Genomic DNA, 21,538 nt, shown 5'->3' on the forward strand with positions numbered 1-21,538 from the left:
GATACTTCTTTTTTTTTTTAAATGAACTGTCTCGAATGGTGTTGTAATGTATCGACCGATACGATCAATACGTATCGATACCATCGATACGTCCAATAAAGGGTTCTGTGGATGGTTTAATACATATCGATATGTATCGATACGTATCAGCCGATACGGCTCGATACATACCGATACATTACCGCTACATATCGATACATACTGATATGCACCGATACATACCGATACGTACCGATACCATCTATACATTCCATAAAAAAAAAACCATTTTTACTCACAAACTCGATACAACTCCTAATCTAACGAAAAAACGAAGGAAAACTCTCAACCAAAAGTCTAAAATCTTGCATTTAATCTTGGTTTTTCACACTTTTAAACTAAAAAACGAATCAAGGAGTGCTACAACATCATCCTTGCATCATCCAATACTCATCATGGCTATAGACGATTACAACATGTATGAAACCTCATCTTTTATAACAATTTCAATTTAATGCATTTGTTTGGTTATACATTATACATCGTTTTAGGTTTTATGCATGACACTTATTATATATTGCTTATTTATATTGTTTTTTGTTCAAAAAGTGTATTTCCATGTGTATCTTGACCATTTCTATGCGTATCTGTATTGTTCGATACGTATCTCCGAAACAATACGATACGATACGATACGATACGTCTCTTAAAATCACCCGACCGATACGATACCCGATACCGATACTTTAAACATTGGGGCTATCCCAGGTAACCATGCCCTGAGGTACATATTCATGGTTGACTTTGCAATTCTTATTTTCCTCTTCGTCGGCTCAATGCAGTCATGGTTTTCCTCTTACTGAGTGTTGGGAAGGCTTTCATCACTGCATTCAGATCTGGTGCAATCATGGGTTTTCTCTTGGCTGCCAACGATCTTTTGGTACTCTACATTGTAATTAACCTGTTCAAGCTGTACTATGGTGATGACTGGGAAGGACTTTTTTGAGGCTACATGCTATGGTCTTGGTGGATCTTCCATGGCCTCTTTGGAAGAGTTGGTGGAGGAATCTACATGAAGGCAGCTGATGCTGGTGTCGATCTTGTTGGCAAGGTTGAGAGCAACATTCCTGAGGATGACCCAAGAAACCCAGCTGTAAGAAACATCACCCACTTTTTGTTAATATATTACAAACTATCTATTACTCTCTCTTTCATTCTCTATCTCTCTTTGTGACTTCAAGTTCTCTCTCTCTCTCTTTGTGGCAGTAAGGACGAGCCCATATTGGCTAATCAGTGGTTGGTTGAATCCCTGCTCTCAGTTAAGAGAACCAAAAAGAAGACTATAAATTAAATTGTTGTAGCCCTTTGAGATCTCCTCAAGATCTGAAGTTAGCAATTGTGTTAGAACATAATTAATACCACCTCCTGAAGCTTCTCAACTTATTTTCTCATTTACAAAATTATTTGGGTTAATTATGATGATAATGACATTTATGTAAATATCCACAACAATGTTGAGAAATTGTTCCAGAACAGGTTTTACCGAACGCCCTTGCTGTTCTTTTTATATTCTGGAAACAGTTCTTGAACAAGTTTACCAAACTCTAGATAACACAGTTCTAGAAAGAAAAAAAATTGGTTCTGCCATAGACTAACGTTCCTAGAATAGAAACGTTACCAAACGCAGCTTAAACTCTCCCTCCCTCACCTGATCGTCATTCTCTCTCTGACTCTCACTCACGTTCCTTCTGTCTAAAAATCTCTCGTTCTCTCTATGATCTACCCTCACTTGTTTCTCTATTGCCCCAATCACTAGGAAAGAAGAAGAATAGAGTTTCACTTTTAAGTTTTCATAGTTTTAAGCTTTCATGTCTCTAGCAAAGTCTTAGGAGAAGAAGATAGAGAGGAAGTCATGCAAACAGACTGAGAGTGACCAAGAAGTATAGCATTGATCAATGGTTCACAACAAGGCATTGAGACAAGCTTGTCTCAGCGGGTCATTACTTTTGCCCTAATCAAATATGGATTAGAAAATCATAAAAGGAAGGGTAAATTATGAAACACCCCCTGAAAACGGAACGAATCTCAAGTCAACCCCTCTTATTGGAAAATACTCAGAACACCCCCTGCTTCAGAGCCCTATATACAGATTAGTCCCTGCCGTTGGTTTTATGCTGTTAACTTATGAAGTCAGCTGGTCAATTTTTTTAAAACCCTAAACTACCCTTGACCATTGTGTAGTTACTATTTTGCCCTTAAAATCTAAAAACCCCAAATTGATCTTCTTCCCCATATGACCTGCAACTCTCTCAGAAACAATCTCCCTACTATCCGAACCCAACCCTCTATCAAGCCCTAATTTCATCTTCTCCTTCTATAGGCCCAGCTAGAATGAGAGCAGAGTACACGAAACAAGTGAGATACAGAGTTGCAGGCCGTTCATTCCTTCCATTTCTTTTTCTTCTTCTTTTTCTTCATTCCTAGTTCGTGAAACAAAACCCTTCTTGTCCTTCTTCATTTTTGTCGGCCTTGAATGGCACCATCGGAAATAGAAAAGCATTTTAAAAAATTCAAGAGAATTTCACCATAAACACTAAGCTCTCTTTCTGTCTCTGTCTTCTAATTGACTGATTTGTAGATCTGCAAATCTAGGAGTTATTATTTGTAGTGGGATATTCGAAAAGGAAAAGTACAGAAAGAAATGAATGACTGTAATCGAAAACACAACGGGAGCTTTCAATTGGACGGAATTTGAAATGCGAGCAGGCGGAGGGTAATGATAGTAGAAGGGGAAGTATGGTACGATTGGGTTCAGGGGTGGTGGCGCCGGGTAGTAACTAGTCAGCGGAGGATAGACACCACCGCCTATGGCTCCACCTAATGGCAGCGGTGGATAGGCATAGCTTGTCGTGGGCTGCGAGGGAGGTGGCAGTGAGTTGTAGTAAGTGCCACCGGAACCAGAATCGGAACCGGAACTGGGCGCCGATGGTGGTGGTGGCCACTCAGAGCCGGAAGAGGATGGTGGTGGGGACAGCGGCGGAGGAGATGGAGGTGGAGGAGAGAGGACTTGGTTGCAAGGGTTAGTAGCAGGCAGAGCACATTGTGCATGCAATCTGATTTTTCCTTTTCGCAGCCAGTAAGGCCAAGTTCGTAGTTTCTTCTTTGATGTTTGCAGCCGCCATCGCTGTCACCATCGACAATTCCGTCGGTGAGATCAAGAGAAGGGCAAGGAGAGAAAACAAGATTCGGTGGGGAATCGCCATTTTTTCCTTCACGAGAGAAATTTGAGACCCTTCAGATGGAATTTTGGAGAATTAGAGTAACAGCATTTTTTGATTGCAATGGATTTGGAAGACTTAGTAGAGAAGACTGACTCTACAGAGAAAGAGAGAGAAGAAGAGACGATATGGAGGAAAGGAGAAGGAAAGGGAAGAGAGGAGCGTAAGGTGTAAATGACGATGATGTTCCTTTACTCTCATGGTCATGGCGTCATGTGTTGAGAGGGAGAAACAACAACGGAAAATAAGGGCACTTATCACTGTTGCTGCCGTGAACAAGTATGTTCCGCCGCTGCCGTCTTCGAGAGTTACAAAAGAAAGAGAGAGGAGAGATGGAGGGTTGGGGTTGAAACCATAGTTAGAGTTGGTTGGGTTGGGTTGGGTTACAAAGGGATGGGTTAAGGTTAAATATGACATTTCACTTTTTGGTTTGACTTAAGATAACTGATGTAGCCTAGGTGAAATAAATCTCACTTAGGACCAGGTTCTGTTTTAGGGTTGGCCGAATGGGCAGTTTAGGGTAACTAGGGCAAAATTAGGGTTAGGAATGGGAGATTGAGTTAGGGTTTTATTGGGTAATGGTCTGCAGATTTTTAGGAGTCTATTAGAATAGGTTTTAATGAGGTTTGACTAAGAAATAGAAATTCAGAAATATTAGGGTTAGGGTTTTGGGTTTTAAGATTTAGGATCTAAGCTGAAACTAGGGTTTAGGAGCAGATTTAGGGGCTGGGCTTTAGGTCGAGTTTTCCTAGCAGGGAGGGGGTGGTTCGGCTGGATTTTGGTGGGGTTTTGATGGCTGGTTAGGTCTAGGCAGATTTTAGGGTTTCTGGGTTTTTATGTTGAGGGAGGGATTTAGGGTTTGTAGTGGATAGGTGAGGCTGCAACTGAGATCGAGTGGGAGGGTTATGTGATGGACCCTGTGGTTAGGTTTTGAGTGTAATCGATGAGGGAATAGGGCTGTGATGAATGTAGATGAAGCTAGGGTTTGGGGAAGTCAATTAGGTTAGATGGAAGTAAGAAGAAGAGATGATAAAGTTGCAGGAAATTGTAACTCTTACTGGAATTGCAGAATTTCAGCAGCAGCAACCTTGAAGAACTTGAAGGAAGAAGAAGACGAACCTCCCGATCTGCAAGATGCAAGGAGTCGCTGGATTTCTCCAACCCTAGCCCTTGATATAACTCACAAGGGGTCTTGATATGACACACAAGACAGAGAAGCAGCAGCAGTCATGGCGGCAGCAACAAGAAGAAACAAAATTTCAAAACATAATAGGTGGGGGAGCCTTCCACAATTCTACTATTTATAATAATAAAGGGGGGCCAAAAGGCCTTACAAATAATCAATCTAAAGCAATCCTAATCAGATTAGGAGTTGGGATTCCTAATCTGAATCCTAATTATAAAACATAGAATAGACTTATACTCTAAATAGGAGTATAAGTGTAAACAACTAAAACAAATAAAATAAAATACTAATCCCTCTAAAATCGTGGAGGGGAACTAAGAAGATAAACCATGAAAAAGACTGTTTTAACCCTAGGCTAAAAGAACAATCAAATAAAAAGGCTCCAACGAAAAATCAAAGAACAGCCAAATTAATCATGGTTTCGGCTTCTGCATCAATAACATTGTTAGTGTAGAGGGGGACGGATGAGTATTTTCCAATAAGAGGGGGTGACTTGAGATTCGTTCCATTTTCAGGGGGTGTTTCGTAATTCACCCTAAAAGGAAGGGGGGAAAAGGAAAAGAAAAAGGAACAACAATGCTAAAATAATTAAAAAAAGACAACATGGCTGCATCCAACATCACAAAGAAGTATAAACCATGAAGGTTAAGGAGGAAGACCTGATGTATAGGAGGGTACATTGACATAGTACAAACTGGGCACTCAAGAAGCTCGCGTACACCATTTGTAGCAGATATTGCTCCTGGAACATTAGGAGCATTGGAGGGTTTACTGAGTTGAAAATTCTCCAATTCTTCACTGATAGTCAATGATTCCATATCTGTAATGAGCAATTCAGGAACCTCTTTGCAGATGCTGCTTCCTGGAGCCATAAGAGATAACTCACTGGGCTCGGTTTCTCGAAACCGGAAAGGCCAACTGTCACACTCAAACATCCCAAATCCTTCGCAAGAATCCATCCATTTAATTTGTGTATCTCAGGAAATACATACTTTTACATGAGATCAAACATAGAACAAATTCCAGTGGCATTATTGCTTCCCATTCAGCACCTGCGGTCATGTAGGAAAAGAATAAAGTTTAGGCTTTTTAGGAAGTGATATCATGAGAATCTAACCGCATTCAAGCACGCATTTTAGCAGTACACTTATTACAACTAGGGGAACATCAACTGCAAGTAATCTAGCAACAAGGCAAGGTATAGACTTTATCACCAAAACATATTAGTTGCACCAAAAGAATGAAAGCTAATTACCGGTTCATAATCATTCCAGTAACAAATGATACAGACTATGTACTTATTGTATCACACTGATTAAAAAAAACAAGCAACTGATGCATTGTTTCTTATATCTCTCTGATGTAGAACCAAGGCTGTACTCAAGGAAGAAAAAGAAGGCGGCTGCTGCCTACCTTGGCAGCCAGCCACGATTTTGAATCTCAACTACTGCTGGTGTAACACTGTTCACGTGGTACTGTTCACGTAAACAGTGCTGTTCTATTCGGTTGTTATGTTTTAATTTTTTAGTCATGTAATAAACCAATGGACCGGATGGTTTAATTGTTCTAGTTTAAGTTATGTTCAGCCATGTGGGCTAAGTTAGTAGTCTAGGATGTTTACTTTCTATTTCATGTTAGTAGTTAGTTTCTGTGTTCATAATTAGTAGGTGATTAAAATTAGTAGTCACATCAGTTAGAATCTGATTGTGTTTTGTAATTTTGTAATCTAAGTCAAGAATCAAAATTAGAATTTTCTAATTTAGGACTTTCTAATTTTGTTCCCTTGCCTTTTCTCTCTCTATGAATCAATAAATACAACCCAAGAGGCCATACAGGCCACGGTTTCTACTCTCCAGATACTGCTGCTTGCAAGTTGCTTCAATGAAGCTATTTCCATGGTGTTCGATCCTTGGTGGTGGAGTTGGTGTGTGATCCAAACTAACTCCTTGCGGTGGGAAGTCCAGGAGGTTACTCTTTAGTCCTTGTTCTCTTTCTTTTCAAGCAATCCAGCCATTAGAAGACACCCCCTAATGTAGTCCTAGGTAGGAGTAATCCCACTAGGAACCAGGGTAATAGGATCTCTTAACAAGGCTGGCCGATTGGGACAGCTTAGGCTAATTAGGGCAGAATTAGGGTTATGGTTAGGGTTTTGACTTAGGGTTTTATTTGGTAATGATGTGCAGAATTTTATGAGTCTAATGGTATAAGTTGGATCAAATTTGGTTGAGGTTGGAATTCTAGGGTTTTGGGTAGGATGCCTTATGAAAATGGACTGTTTGTAAGATCTAGGGTTTAGGGGCAGATTTTAGGAAAGAGGTTTATAGGGTATTAATGGGCAGGTCTAGGGGGTTATTTTGGTATAAAGAAGTTAGGGTTTGGATGAGTTACAAAATTCTGCAATTTAGGGCAGAATTGGATTTAGGGTTTTAGGGTTCTAATGGATCTATGGATTAATGGAAGGGGTGATAATAGGAGTAGATGGAGCTTAGGTTAGAGGATTAGAAGAAGAAGGTTAAATGCTGAATTAATAAACTACTTACTTGAAAGATTAAATCTTCAATGGTAGCAGCTTTGAAGAACTAGAAGAAGGACCTCCCGATCTACAAGATGCAAGGAGTTGATCGGAGTCCACCAATCCCTTCACCTTGATATTACCCACAAGGTAGCCTTGATATTACTCACAAGGTTCACTCAACAGAGCAGAGCAGCAGCTATGGCAGCAAACAAAAGCTTTTCATTAATCAAATTCGTGTTCAATGCTGGCCTCCCTTACAAACTTATATAGAAGACTCAAAAATAGACTTAGACACTAAAAAGGAATGGCCTAACCTTATCCCTAACCTATTAGGCAACTTAAACTAACTAGAAAACTCAAATAGACTCAAAATAGAGTCCTAATGACTTAAAACAACTTAAACTACTTAGAATAAATAAGATTCCCTAGTAGCCAATAGGATATAAGAACCTCTTAGCCAATAGGATCACTTCACTTAAATTAGACCAATTGAACCAATTGGATGCAACCAATATAAACCGGTTCAATTAAAAACACAAAATAAAAACTAAGTATTGGGCTAATCCCGTATGCAACCTATATACCCCTATTTCAGGCCTACTAAAGTGGTCTAATACATAGAAAACCCTTGGGAACAAAAGCCCAACATATATATATCCCAACCCTACACTTATTCCCAATGAAACAAGCCCTATTTGATGATGAATCTGCATCAACTCTCCCCAACTTGAAAAAATTTGCCCTCGAATTTTGTAGTGATGAGGGGGAATCAACATGTGATCAGCAGCTTTGACCATCCCCAAACAGAATTTCGGTGAAGCGGGAACATTGGGGATAAAGTCTTCAATGCGTGGAGCATTCTCTTCAAAGAACCATAGTGGCATAACAAACTCTATGTGCTCGACCTCTTCAAGAACAACATCTTGGATGTCGATGATTTCTTGTGGAGTGTTGTCAATCATCACTTCATCTTCCATGCCCTCAGCCTTGTCTACTTTGCCCTCTTCAGTAGTTTCTTCTACCATTGTGTGTTGGACCTCCACATCAATTTGATGGCCGAGCTTCTCAACCATGATCTCAACTACTGGTGCAGCTTGGTCTTCTTGAATTTCTTTAGCTATAGGTTCTTGAATCTCTTCAACACAAACCGCTTTAGTAGAATCTTTTGTTGGTGCATCTGCCATAGGTGAAACTTCAAACACAGTCGATGTCACTTGCATTTGAGTTGACATGTTCGGCAGTCCCTGTGGCTGTACAGTCGATGTGGTCACCTTTGGTTGTAATCCTTTTAGAGTAAACAAATGGTATAGACGCTGTCAATCAGGTAGGACACACAAGTTGTTTTCCGGTTCAATCCAACCTTGTCGCTCGTCCAACCAATTGCAACCTACTGCAATAAAGCTCCTTGGAGATGGTACTGGCTTACACCAAGCACCATCATGATATGAAGAACACCCAAATTCAACACAGACTTTACCTGTAGGCTCGATGCAAATCTCTCCTGATTGGGACAACATATCCACCACGGATTGTGAAATAATGTTGTTACGTCTCCTCTCATCAACAACTAAGATGGCTGTGCTCCCATTGGGTAGACGAATTTGGGTCTTGAAAACGAAGGGAGGTGGGTCTTTCAAGGCTTGGTTGGAGCTTCCCTCCGCCATAGCTCTGATACCAATTTAATGTAGTCCTAGGTAGGAGTAATCCCACTAGGAACCAGGGTAATAGGATCTCTTAACAAGGCTGGCCGATTGGGACAACTTAGGCTAATTAGGGCAGAATTAGGGTTATGGTTAGGGTTTCGACTTAGGGTTTTATTTGGTAATGATGTGCAGAATTTTATGAGTCTAATGGTATAAGTTGGATCAAATTTGGTTGAGGTTGGAATTCTAGGGTTTTGGGTAGGATGCCTTATGAAAATGGATTGTTTGTAAGATCTAGGGTTTAGGGGCAGATTTTAGGAAAGAGGTTTATAGGGTATTAATGGGCAGGTCTAGGGGGTTATTTTGGTATAAAGAAGTTAGGGTTTGGATGAGTTACAAAATTCTGCAATTTAGGGCAGAATTGGATTTAGGGTTTTAGGGTTCTAATGGATCTATGGATTAATGGAAGGGGTGGTAATAGGAGTAGATGGAGCTTAGGTTAGAGGATTAGAAGAAGAAGGTTAAATGCTGAATTAATAAACTACTTACTTGAAAGATTAAATCTTCAATGGTAGCAGCTTTGAAGAACTAGAAGGACCTCCCGATCTACAAGATGCAAGGAGTTGATCGGAGTCCACCAATCCCTTCACCTTGATATTACCCGCAAGGTAGCCTTGATATTACTCACAAGGTTCACTCAACAGAGCAGAGCAGCAGCTATGGCAGCAAACAAAAGCTTTTCCTTAATCAAATTCGTGTTCAATGCTGGCCTCCCTTACAAACTTATATAGAAGACTCAAAAATAGACTTAGACACTAAAAAGGAATGGCCTAACCTTATCCCTAACCTATTAGGCAACTTAAACTAACTAGGAAACTCAAATAGACTCAAAATAGAGTCCTAATGACTTAAAACAACTTAAACTACTTAGAATAAAGAAGATTCCCTAGTAGCCAATAGGATATAAAAACCTCTTAGCCAATAGGATCACTTCACTTAAATTAGACCAATTGAACCAATTGGATGCAACCAATTTAAACCGGTTCAATTAAAAACACAAAATAAAAACTAAGTATTGGGCTAATCCTGTATGCAACCTATATACCCCTATTTCAGGCCCACTAAAGTGGCCTAATACATAGAAAACCCTTGGGAACAAAGGCCCAACATATATATATCCCAACCCTACACTTATTCCCAATGAAACAAGCCCTATTTGATGATGAATCTGCATCACCCCCACTCCAGCCGAGAACCACTGTTGCTTCTCCCCTGCTGCTGTGACTGATTTGAACCTATTTTCATTACTTTCTAATTCCATTCTCCCTCTCTCCTGCCCTATCCAGCCATCACTTTTCCCCCATCTTTTGAGTACCTTTTCCCCCATCCTAGAGCTCCACTAATCCCCCTTTCAGCCCCTTCTGATCTGTTGAATTGCCTCAGAAGAAATCTCCTCAAAACCCATTAAATCTCTATTTCCTAGCCTACTACTCAAATCGGCAAAGAAGAAAACCTTCCGCATATTTGTTTGCTATACTCAAATCGGCAACAAAGGCCTTCCACCTTATCAACAAGAAGATCACTGAAGCATCAGTCTTACGCCTACCAGATTTTGACCGAGTATTTGAGGTTTCTACAGATGCCTCACATGTCGGTTTAGGCGGTATGTTAATGCAAGGAGGGTACCCAATCGCTTTTTATAGTGAAAAATTAAATGATGCCAAGAAGCGATACTCGACTTATGATCTTTAGCTGTATGCAGTTGTTCAAGTGTCACATCATTGGCGCCACAATCTTATTGGTAAAGAATTTATTCTTTACACTGACCATGAAGCGCTCAAACATCTTCACTCTTAAAAGTCGATCAGCAACAGGCATGCCAAGTGGGTACCCTATCTGTAGGAGTTTGTATTTATGCTGAAATATAAGACTGGTAAAGAAAACACGGTGGCTGATGCATTAAGCCGCAAGGTTCTCACCCTCAATACCTTTTCTGCCCATGCAGTTAGTACTGAGCAAATACGCAGAGAGTATGCTGCCGATAAAGACTTCAGTGTGATCTATAATGAGTTTCAGCGGGGTGGACAGCATCCTAAATATTCTGTCCATGATGGTTAGTTGTCTTTGGGAACACGCCCTTGCATTCCCAACTCTTCCTTACAACATCACATTATAAGGGAGTTACATGGAGGAGGTTTGGGCGGACATTTTGGGAAGGATAAGACCATTATTCAGGTGACAGGCAGTTATTATTGGCCACACATAGCAAAGGATGTTGACCATGTGATCAAACGGTACCGGGTATGTCAGCTTGCAAAGGGAGGGAAGCAAAATACAGGTTTATACTCTCCATTACCTGTCCCTCATGCACCACGGGTAGACATAAGCATGGACTTTGTTCTTGGACTGCCGCCTACTAGAGAACGGTATGACTCCATTATGGTTGTTGTTGATCGCTTTTCTAAAATGGCTCACTTTTTACCATGCCGCAAGACCTTTGATGCCTATCAAATTGCCAAGTTGTTCTTCAAAGAAGTGGTGTGCATTCATGGCCTGCCTAGTACCATTGTATCTGACCGTGATGTTAAATTTATGAGTTACTTTTGGAAAACTTTGTGGCCGAGAACAAACACAAAGCTCCAGTTCTCCACATCGACGGGCAGACGGAAGTGGTTAATCAGAGTTTGGGTAACTTATTGAGGTGCTTGGTTCGTGATTATGAGAAGACATGGCCATCCATACTTGATATAGTTGTGTTTGCTCGTAACAGCTCTGTAAATCGGACTACTGATCGCACTCCTTTTGAGATACTACTTGGAGTTCAACCTCGGCGGCCTATAGACCTTGTTCCACTACCACCACAAGCACGGATCAGCATTAAAGCTGATGAGTTTCTGCGCCATATCACAGAGGTGCATGCTGATGTTCGGTGACGAATAGTTCTTAGCAACGATGTTTACAAGGCTGCAACTGATCGTCATCACCGCTACGTGAAATTTCAGCCAGGAAACATGGTGATGGTCCGTGTCTATCCGAAGAAGTTCCAATCAAGAGTCAACACTAAACTCCACCCAAGGAAGATGGGTCCTTACAAGGTGTTGAAGCGTGTTAGCCCAAATGCTTATGTACTCGAGTTGCCTGAAGACATGAGTATAAGCAACGTCTTCAACGTGGCTGATCTACACCTTTATGTGGGGCACCACACTGATGATGGTGACACGAAACTGATGGAGGACTGGAAAGGAGAAAAGAGATTCCAAAATGAAATCAGAATTGCAGGAGGGGAGAGAAGAAACTGGACACACATAGCAAACTCAATTCATTCTCATTAATCTATTCATCATTCCTTCTCAAAATACAATCTTTTTAAAACTCAAAATCAAAAAACAGAGAAGAAAATAACTCCTTAACAACTACTACAGCAATAACTGCCCCCTAAAAACTACTTCTACAACAATAACTGCCAAATACCTCTAAAAATAAAAGATAAAACATAAATAAACTAAATGCAGGGCTGGTAGGGCCAGGGCTAGTAGAGCAGGCCCCCAAATGTCCTGCATCAACTCTCCCTTGCTTTAAAAAAAACTTGACCTCGAGTTTGGATAAACCCGGGAAACTAGTCCATGTGATGCACATCCATGCCATTCAAAAGCTCCGGTAATTCACTAGAAGAGGAGATGAAATCTAGAAACAGCATGTCCTCTCAATATTGTTGAGTGGAATGTCGTAGTCATACGCCATTACTGTTGCAGCATCTCTGGTGTTGTTCGTCATTCCAACTTGGGATAAGATGGAATAATATGGAACGATTGGTTGTTGCAATCATGAGAGTAAAGGGGTTCAATGGATGTTATGGTAAAGAGGATAAGCTAGTTATATATGAGTATTTTGGAGTTCTGGCTTGGGGTTTCCAGAGCAGGGAAGATGTAAACAAGATTAGAGAACTTAGATAGGAGAAGAAAGATAAGAGGGGAAGAGAGACTGAAAAGAAGAAGAATCAGAGAGAGAGAGAGAGAGAGAGAGAGAGAGAGGGAGAGATCTCGCAAGAGGTGGGTAGGAAAGCTTCAGCCACACAGGAAAAGAAGAAGAAGAAGAAGAGAGAGATTCACCCAGGTTGGGCTCTGATACCAAATGATGGAGGACTGGAAAGGAGAAAAGAGAATCCAGAAAGAAATCAGAATTGCAGGGGGGGAGAGAAGAGTGCACATACACAACAAACTCAATTCATTCTCATTAATCTGTTCATCATTCCTTCTCAAAATACAGTCTTTTTAAAACTCAAAATAAAAAAAAGAAGAAGAAAATAACTCCCTAACTACTACTTCTACAGCAATAACTGCTCCCCTAAAAACTACTTCTACAATAATAACTGCCAAATAACTCTAAAAATAAAAGATAAAACATAAATAAACTAAATGCAGGGGCTGGTAAGGCTTGGGCTTGGGCCTGAGATGGTATCCCTTGGAGTATCTAATTGGGCCTAGGCTAGGGCTAGCAGAAGCAGGTCCCCAAATGTCCTGCATCAGGAACAATTGCTACGCCTGCCCCAACTTAAGCCACCTACAGAAGACATCATTGAAGAGGGTTTAGACGACATGTACAAAACCAATTGTCGTGGCACCGGTTACCATGCCTTTCTCGACAAATGGAAGGGTGGCCCACGACATGATAGCACTTGGATACACACCGATGAGTTCAAGAAGCTTGATCCAGACTTGTACGAACGTTATATGACCTTCACCCATTTGGTGGAGACGAATATTTTCAAGTTGGGGACAGTTGATGTAGAACCAAGGGTATACTCAAGGAAGAAAAAGAAGGTTGCTGCCTACCTTGGCAGTCAGCCACGATTTTGAGTCTCAACTACTGCTGGTGTAACACTGTTCACGTGGTACTGTTCACATGAACAGTGTTGTTCTATTGGGTTGTAATGTTTTAATTTTTGAGTCATGTAATAAACCAATGAACCGGCTGGTTCAATTGGTCTAATTTAAGTTATGGTCAGCCATGTGGGCTAAGTTAGTTGGCTAGGATTTTTACTTTCTAATTTCATGTTAGTAGTTAGTTTTTATTTTCATAATTAGTAGATGATTAAAATTAGTAGTCACATCAGTTAGAAGCTGATTGTGTTTTGTAATTTTGTAATCCAAGTTAAGGATCAAAATTAGAAATTTCTAAATTAGGACTTTCTAATTTTGTTCCCTTGCCTTTTCTCTCTTTATGACAGGCAATAAATACAACCCAAGAGGCCATACAGGCCATAATTTCTATTCTCCAAATACTGCTGCTTGCAAGTTGCTTCAATGAAGCTATTTCCATGGTGGTCGATCCTTGGTGATGGAGCTGGTGTGTGATCCAAGCTGACTCGTTGCGGTGGGAAGCCCAGGAGGTTACTCTTTAGTCCTTGTTCTCTTTCTTTTCAAGCAATCCAGTCATTAGAAGACATCCCCACTCCAGCCAAGAACCACTGTTGCTTCTCTCCTGCTACTGTGACTGGTTTGAACCTATTTTCATTACTTTCTAATTCCATTCTCCCTCTCTCCTGCCCTATCCAACCATCACTTTTCCTCCATCTTTTGAGCACCTTTTCCCCCATCCTAGAGCTCCACTCGATCCCCTTTCAGCCCCTTCTGATCTGTTGATTGGCCTCCACAAGAAATCTCCCCAAAACCCATTAAATTCCTATTTCCTAGCCTGCTACTCTAATCGGCAGAGAAGAAAACCTTCTGCAGATTTGTTTGCTACTCAAATCAGCAACAAAGGCCTTCCACCTTATCAAGAAGAAGATGACCGAAGCACCAGTCTTACACCTTTCAGATCCTGTTTGAGACTGGTTGAATTTTCATTCCTGTCCTACAGTACTGTCTTTCTACTATTTCTTTTCCTTGAGAAACTGAGATATCTGTGATATGCTTTTTGCTTCCAGTTATCCTATATTCCTTTAATCAAGGAAGTGGGGGTTGGTCTCTTGTCGATTTTACAGGCTTTACTTCACCCCATTCTGTTGAGTGTGGAGTTATTGAATAGGGGGCTTTAGAACCTTATCTCAATATGATTTTCAGCTTATCTAATCCATGGAAAAATATTTTCTAGAACATCAAATATAATATATATTCAAAAAAAACAAAAAAAACTGGCTTGGTCTGTACAAATAACCCTAAAAACTCAGTGTCTGCTTTTCTTCAAGATATCTTTAATGTCAAACCACACACATCTGTATTACTATGATGTGTTATAGTAACAGGCATCTACATATATTTTGTACATCCTCGCAGATCTAATCCATTGTTAAAGGGCCCAATGCTCTATATGCACAACAAGAAAAATACTCAGACACACTACATTTAAAATATTGCTTTCAAGTAGTGTGTGCCCTTCTGCACAATCTTGTTCTCTCATTTTAGTTCCCTTTCTGTTCTTATTGTGTCTTCCCATGGCTGAATTCAAGGAGAGCTGGGCCTCCAAAGATACATTTTGATTCAATTGTCAATGCACTCAACAAGTAAAATGGGATGTACATACATGAACAGAACCTGAAAATAACTGACCTAAGGACCCACAAATTCTACAACTGCTAACAGCATCTAAAACTGAATAAAACCGACTCTTAACAACTTATTCTAAACTAAAAAAACCTGGATTCAAACACATAAGATGCAACAGTTTTATTTTTCCCTGGTGGTAAGCAAGTGGGTAAACTTTAACTCAACAACAAATAAACAAAAGAAATGGGGATTTGTCTTCCCAGATCATTTAATGACATATCATTGATCCTTGGTATAGTATGCCATAAGAAAAACAGGCAATTTCTACATAAGGAACACATCTACAAAATAAAGAAAAGATTGAGAATTTCAAGCCATATTGGTCAAGGATTTTGTGACAATTGCTACCATACAATAGGTTGGCATCACAATTAATCTCTATTAGCTGCAAGAAGTGACCATGCATGATAAGCTACTTACCCAGCCTCCACACTTCGAAATGGCAGAGTTCTAATCTAAATTACAACTGTTTGAATTTAATTAGCACATGTGAATTGCTGGTTTTTCCTTAACTATGATTTTTAAATGAATAGAAAATAATTTAAATACATAATGAATATTGTTCATATAGAGTCCTGTCAATTAATTAAAACAAATAAAAGTACGAAATTGTAGTTTTACCGGAAAAACCCTGTTCCACTACTAGAGAATTCAGTCACAATTACGCAAATAAATTCAACTTAAAGGTTCATCACAGTATTTCAGTAATTTATCAGAAATCCCATATTCCCGAAGTATCAGAAACAGCAGAAACCCAACCAACTACAAGTTCAAGTCCAGAGGCCACACCAGAACACAAGAAGTCAGACATATTCTAAATCCACATAAACTCAACACAATTCGACAAAATCCCATAAACAAATCAGACGTCAGACCAAACTGTAACAATCCAACACAACCCCCCCCCCCCCCCGGGGTGAAAAATATCCATTACTGAAAAAAGAATTACTCACGAACACAGATCATCAATTAAACTCACCCAACCATCTGAAAATTAATTCAACCATAGCAATCAAAAACCCTAAAAACGCAAGTGGAAGATCTCTGGTTGTCCAACTGAATTTAAATAAAACCAAAAAGGTTTCATCAGACGAGACTCATCACCTCCAAAGAAGAGAACATCAAAAAACCTAAAACTTCTGGTCCGATAAGGCGTGGCCGCGTAGGGAATCAATCTCGTGCATGGCTACTGTGAGTTTCAGAGAATCTACTCGATTCGCTGTCATCTTCTACTCGTCCATTTGTGACGCACAGTTTACGAATTTGCGGTTTTACGGAAGGGACGTGAGGATCTATATACAGGCGATCTACACGAATTTTCCTACACCGCATTCACTGACCGTTGGATTGAAACATTTTATTTTGGAAGATTTGATGCGTTAGATCAATGTTGTACAGCTATAATAGATTAACAATGTATCATCCAATACCAAACTATTATTTATGTATTTATTAATTTTTTATTTTTACTTACTATTGCTAGAGAGTAGAGAGAGGGTTATGTGGCCAATCCTCACCGTTAGATTTATGAAGGAATCTCTGTATTGACCACATGTCAACGTCAAATTTTTATTTTGGATAAACCTTTTGTTTTCTTTTGTATTTTCAACGGTATAAAATAAGAATTGTTTTCAACAAAATTTGGACCGTTATTGTAAAGAGCTCCATTGCATTTGGATTGAAACTTCACATCTATGTGGCAGAGAGACTAACACCGAAAACTTCCTCCCGTTGGAGGAAAAACTCCTTCAGCTACTTTACAAGCTCCCGTTGGAGCAAATTCATCAAATCTATGCTATAGAATACATGAAACAATATGGGTAGATGTTGCTCCGCTGGCTAATCATCAGTATCTATTTCATTTCCACCATGAAATCGATGTCCAGAACGTGAAGGAAGAAGGACCGTGGTCTGTAGATGGGAACCTTATCCTCCTTAACCACTGGTTAGGAAGCTGTGCAGATCAAACAGAGATGGTCAATATTTGGGTTCAATTTCACGGTTTGCCCTCCAATATCCTGAATGTTGAATTTGCTATTAAGCTGACCGGGAAGCTTGGTACCTCCCAACGAGCCAAGCTCATCAAGGGATCTCAGTTTGGTGAATACCTGGAGTACATAAGGATATGTATGGCAACCATTCTGTTTAAAAAAATTGGTTTTGAGTCAGAATCATTTTTTTTTGTTTCTAGGTTTTTGGAGTAATTATGTACCAACAAATGTTGTATGGTAAACCTGGTGCAAATCAATGAAGGAGAAATGAAAAGGAAGCAACAGAGAGAAGATCTAATCAGAACTAAGAAATAAACCGAAAAGGAGGAGACATTGTACCTGCCACAGTGAGGTGCAGCAATGTTGCTGATCTCGTTGACGATAGAGTAGAGGTCGTAAGAAGACGGTGGCAAGAGGAGTCACCGACGGTGGAGCAGAGTTGCTGAAAATGATCACAAGAACACTACCAATGCAATTCTACAGAAGATCTAGACATAACCCTTCGAGCGAAGTAGAGAGTTGCAGAGGATGGCTCTCGTTCTCATCTGTATGTGTGTGATTGCAACAAAGAAATGGTCATTAGGGTTATGTTTTATGTTTTGTGTTTTGATGGTAAATGCCATCAAATGCCCCTCGTAACTTAAGCGCAAGTTGTTTCATCATGATTTCGTAAACCAATTATGAGAAGTGAGAAACATGATTTTTGTGTTTCTTAAAACCCTGCCAGAATCTATTATATCACCCAGCCCGTTTCAAAATAATCAAAGAAACTGACTGGACAACATATACATAATCTATTTCAATTCTGCCCCCAGAATCAGAAAGAAACACCAGAATAAATTTTTTGGAAAGTTACCATACAGATCCCAAGATGTCACACTCCAAACCACCCCCTGGGAGGATTAGGTAGGTGACCCGAATTGCGTAACGGCAATCCACCAAATCCCACGGATCTAGAAGCAGTTATTACATTCACGGATCCACATTCATCACTTTACCATAAGCAAGATCAGAGTGCTGCAGATAAACTACATTCACAATAACAAAGAGAAGCGTAGCGATACGGGAAATGATGACAATATATACATACATATGTTTGTCCAGATACATTTCCCAAACTACCCACAAACTGAAAAGTAAAGCTGACAAGAACAAAAGCCAAAGAAAATACATATATATATATATATATATATATATATATATATATATATATATATATATATATATATATATATATATATATATATATATATATATATATACAGGGTGAGTTGGCTCAACCCCAAAAAGAAAAGTAAGAAAAACTACAGCTAAACCACAGGCAAGACGGGGATAAACTCACAAAACAAAAAGGAGCCCCCAAGACAAAAAAACATCAAGTGCACTCCTCAACGGTCTTCATCAATGACCACCGAGAATGCACGCATCATCGGCACGACCTCCGTCGGGGTCCACACCAATATCATCATAATAACCAGGGCTCTCCTCCTCGTAATGAGCCTCCATGCCACAGCAGCATCGATCTGCAAAATCATCCAAAGAAAAACATATATAACAGAGTGTGAGCCCCACTGAGCTCGTGAGCAAAACATATCATCATGCATGCATGTGCAACCACAATCATGATCCTACATGATATGCAAGTCCAGATTAATTATTAGCCACTTATCAATACAACTAAGTCAGGTTAGCGCTACTATAATCCCCAATACATGTATCCCTGGTGCAGGCTTGGTTACCCCTTCCCGCGATACACCCATTGAGTTGTCAAAGAGGACCAGTCAGCTCCCGCATTCATTCACCAAGGTCAGCCCGACTAGCCCTCTGTGATTAACCTGTAGGGTAATCCATCACTTTTCTCATTTCTTTTCATTTCTGGCTTATAGCCCATAATCACCATTCCGGTGCAAACACATTTCTTTCTTGGGAAATTTACACATACCACCCCTGAGGTTTGACGAAAGGATATTTTCATCCCCCAGTTTTGGAAAATTCTGCGTACCCCCCTAAGGTTTGCAAACGGTAACAAATAAGCTCATTTCGTCAGTTCATGACTAACACTGTTAAAAATTAGACTTGAACTGACAGAATTACCCATACAAAGAAAAAAAAAACACCTGCAACTCATCTTCCCTAAATCGATTGGGAAGATGAGTTGCAAGTACATACAACTGTACAAGGGGAGAAACTAGAAAGGGAGGAAGCCATTGCAGTTTCACTACTGGTTATTGCTTGGATTATTGAAGAAGAAGAAGAATGACGTGAGCAAAGTAATTGAACCTCTGCAAATTAAAGTTGGGAGTGAATGGAATCAGAAATGGCAGTATGGGTTAGATACATAATGATATAATGAAACAGATCCATGCGATTTTCCCTCCTCAAATTAGGGTTTTGATTTTCAGTTAGCAAGAGAAGTGCCTTTCATTGATACATTTCAATGTTCAGTACTACTTTGGAAGTGTAGACGGAGAAGGTAGCACTTTGATTAATCCCAAATCAGATTTAAGGGTACCTATAAGCTTGGATAACTGGTTGAAAATTTCTGATCACTGCATCTATAGTTTTGATAATTCGTAGAAAAAACCTAGAATAGAGAGGAAGCTAGAAAATAGAAGACTCAAGAAAAGAATGTTGGTTCCTTCCCATTGATGATTCTTTTCGAAGCATAGAGAGTGGTCGTCGGATTGACCATGGGAGAACATGGTGTACCTTCTCCAAATCTCCCTTCGTTGGAGCTCAATCTTTGGACCATCCCACAATACATGTAAAAGGGGTTGTTAACGATGGTGATCATACTGGGCATTTACAGCAGTTTGGGTTCTATGCTAGGAAGCAGAGGCTCGAAAGCAGAATTTCTAGTCAGGGTGTTTCTCAATGAGAAGCTCTTTAATCCTCTCTCGCCACCATGGAAACACCCTTGTTTCCTTCTCTAATTAACTCCTCTGGTTTCCTTCTCTACCAAAGGCTCAACAAGCACCAGCTCGTGTTTCCACACTCTGAGATGCTCTGCTACCATTACTTCAACTTTAGGTATCTCTTGAAATCGTTCTCTTTCTTACTTTCTCTCTCAGTGCTCTTCTGAAATCTCCAACAATGAATTTTGTGATTATTTTGTTCATTCAGTTCAACATTCTCTCTCAATGCTCTTCTGAAATCTTTTTCTTTGATGTGATTTTTCTGTTTCAATTCTTCTATTATTCTGTTCATTCAGTTCAATCTCAATGTCATAGGGATTTAGGGTTTGGTAAAGAAATTATTTCTTTTTTTATATATATAAAATCGTCCCAAATTTTGGTTAAACATTCTCTTTGTTGAGTATATCTAGTAGTAGCTTTAGTTCAAAAGGAAGGAAGATTTGTTTCAGGATACCTGCAACTCATCTTCCCCAATCGATTTGGGGAAGATGAGTTGCAGGTGTTTTTTTTTTTTTTTCCCTTGTAAGGGCAATTTCGTCAGTTCAAGTCTAATTTTTAACAGTGTTAGACATGAACTAACAGAATGGGCTTATTCGTTACCGTTTGCAAACCTCAGCGGGGTACGCAGAATTTTCCAAAACTGGGGGGTGAAAATATCCTTTCGTCAAACCTCAGGGGTGGTATTGTAAATTTCCCTTCTTTCTTTTCATTTCATTTCTTTTCTCATATGCACATACGGTCACCTTCACAGGCATCCAACACCTTCACCCCTATTGACAAGGGTGCGTAGCACGGGTGATGAAACTCTAACCCCCATGTCTATATGGCATCGTATGAGTCAGGTGGTATCAACCGCATCACATACTACGGGCTACCACAGGCCTCATTTTCAAGCCAACTACGGCATCTAGTCTATCATTCACAATCATCAGATAATATTCACAGTGTTGATCAACAGACAATCATTGTGTAGTAATTTGAGTAATTGAACAGAATTAAATAACACAGCATTTAAAATTTAAGAACTTTATTTGCCGGCATACAGTTACACATGCATATATGATAATACTTCACTCACCTGGGTTTGGTTCTAGGAACTCGGTTGCAATTTCAGTTCCAACAACAGTCTGATTATAGGCCTCGAGCGTGGGATCAAATCCTAGTATAAATCAGAAATTGTTATTTTAATATTCCAATCTAACTCAGGTGATCCTAGGGTTAACCTAAGCTCACTAGGTTGACCCGGTGTTCAGTTGGTTTTCACTTGGAATTCTCCGGGCCTTGCACTGGGCCTTAGGCCTATGTCCCGGTGCATCATCCAGAGATGGTGGTCTAGGGGTAAAATGGTCAGTCTTAGTAATTGTACCTGACCCTAGGTCATAATAGGCTTATTGTGCTGTCCTCAACTTAGCAGTGCTGTAGGACCAAGCACAGGCAGGGTTTCCATCACCTGCGGGGCCCACTTAGGTTCCCAAGCCAATCCTTC

The 21,538-nt window shown here is 40.0% G+C and overlaps 1 protein-coding gene across 2 annotated transcripts in view; it reads right to left on the reverse strand.

Annotated features, from left to right (window-relative positions):
- Positions 1-16,545, reverse strand: part of LOC122645986 (E3 ubiquitin-protein ligase SINAT2-like) — a 40,899-nt gene extending 24,354 nt beyond the window's left edge. The window contains exons 1-3 of one of the 2 annotated variants that reach the window (XM_043839431.1): positions 16,097-16,545; positions 11,794-11,802; positions 5,103-5,488 (exon numbers count right to left, since the gene is read on the reverse strand). In XM_043839431.1, coding sequence (XP_043695366.1) covers positions 5,103-5,402 — 300 coding nt within the window. In that variant the 5' untranslated portion in view covers positions 5,403-5,488; positions 11,794-11,802; positions 16,097-16,545. Of the gene's footprint in view, positions 1-5,102; positions 5,496-11,793; positions 11,803-16,096 lie in introns of both variants that reach the window. The other variant, XM_043839430.1, reaches the window with a different exon arrangement.
- Positions 16,546-21,538: the final 4,993 nt, after the last annotated feature.

Source organism: Telopea speciosissima, chromosome 11 (assembly GCF_018873765.1).
Source record: "Telopea speciosissima isolate NSW1024214 ecotype Mountain lineage chromosome 11, Tspe_v1, whole genome shotgun sequence".
Taxonomy (NCBI): Eukaryota; Viridiplantae; Streptophyta; class Magnoliopsida; order Proteales; family Proteaceae; genus Telopea; species Telopea speciosissima.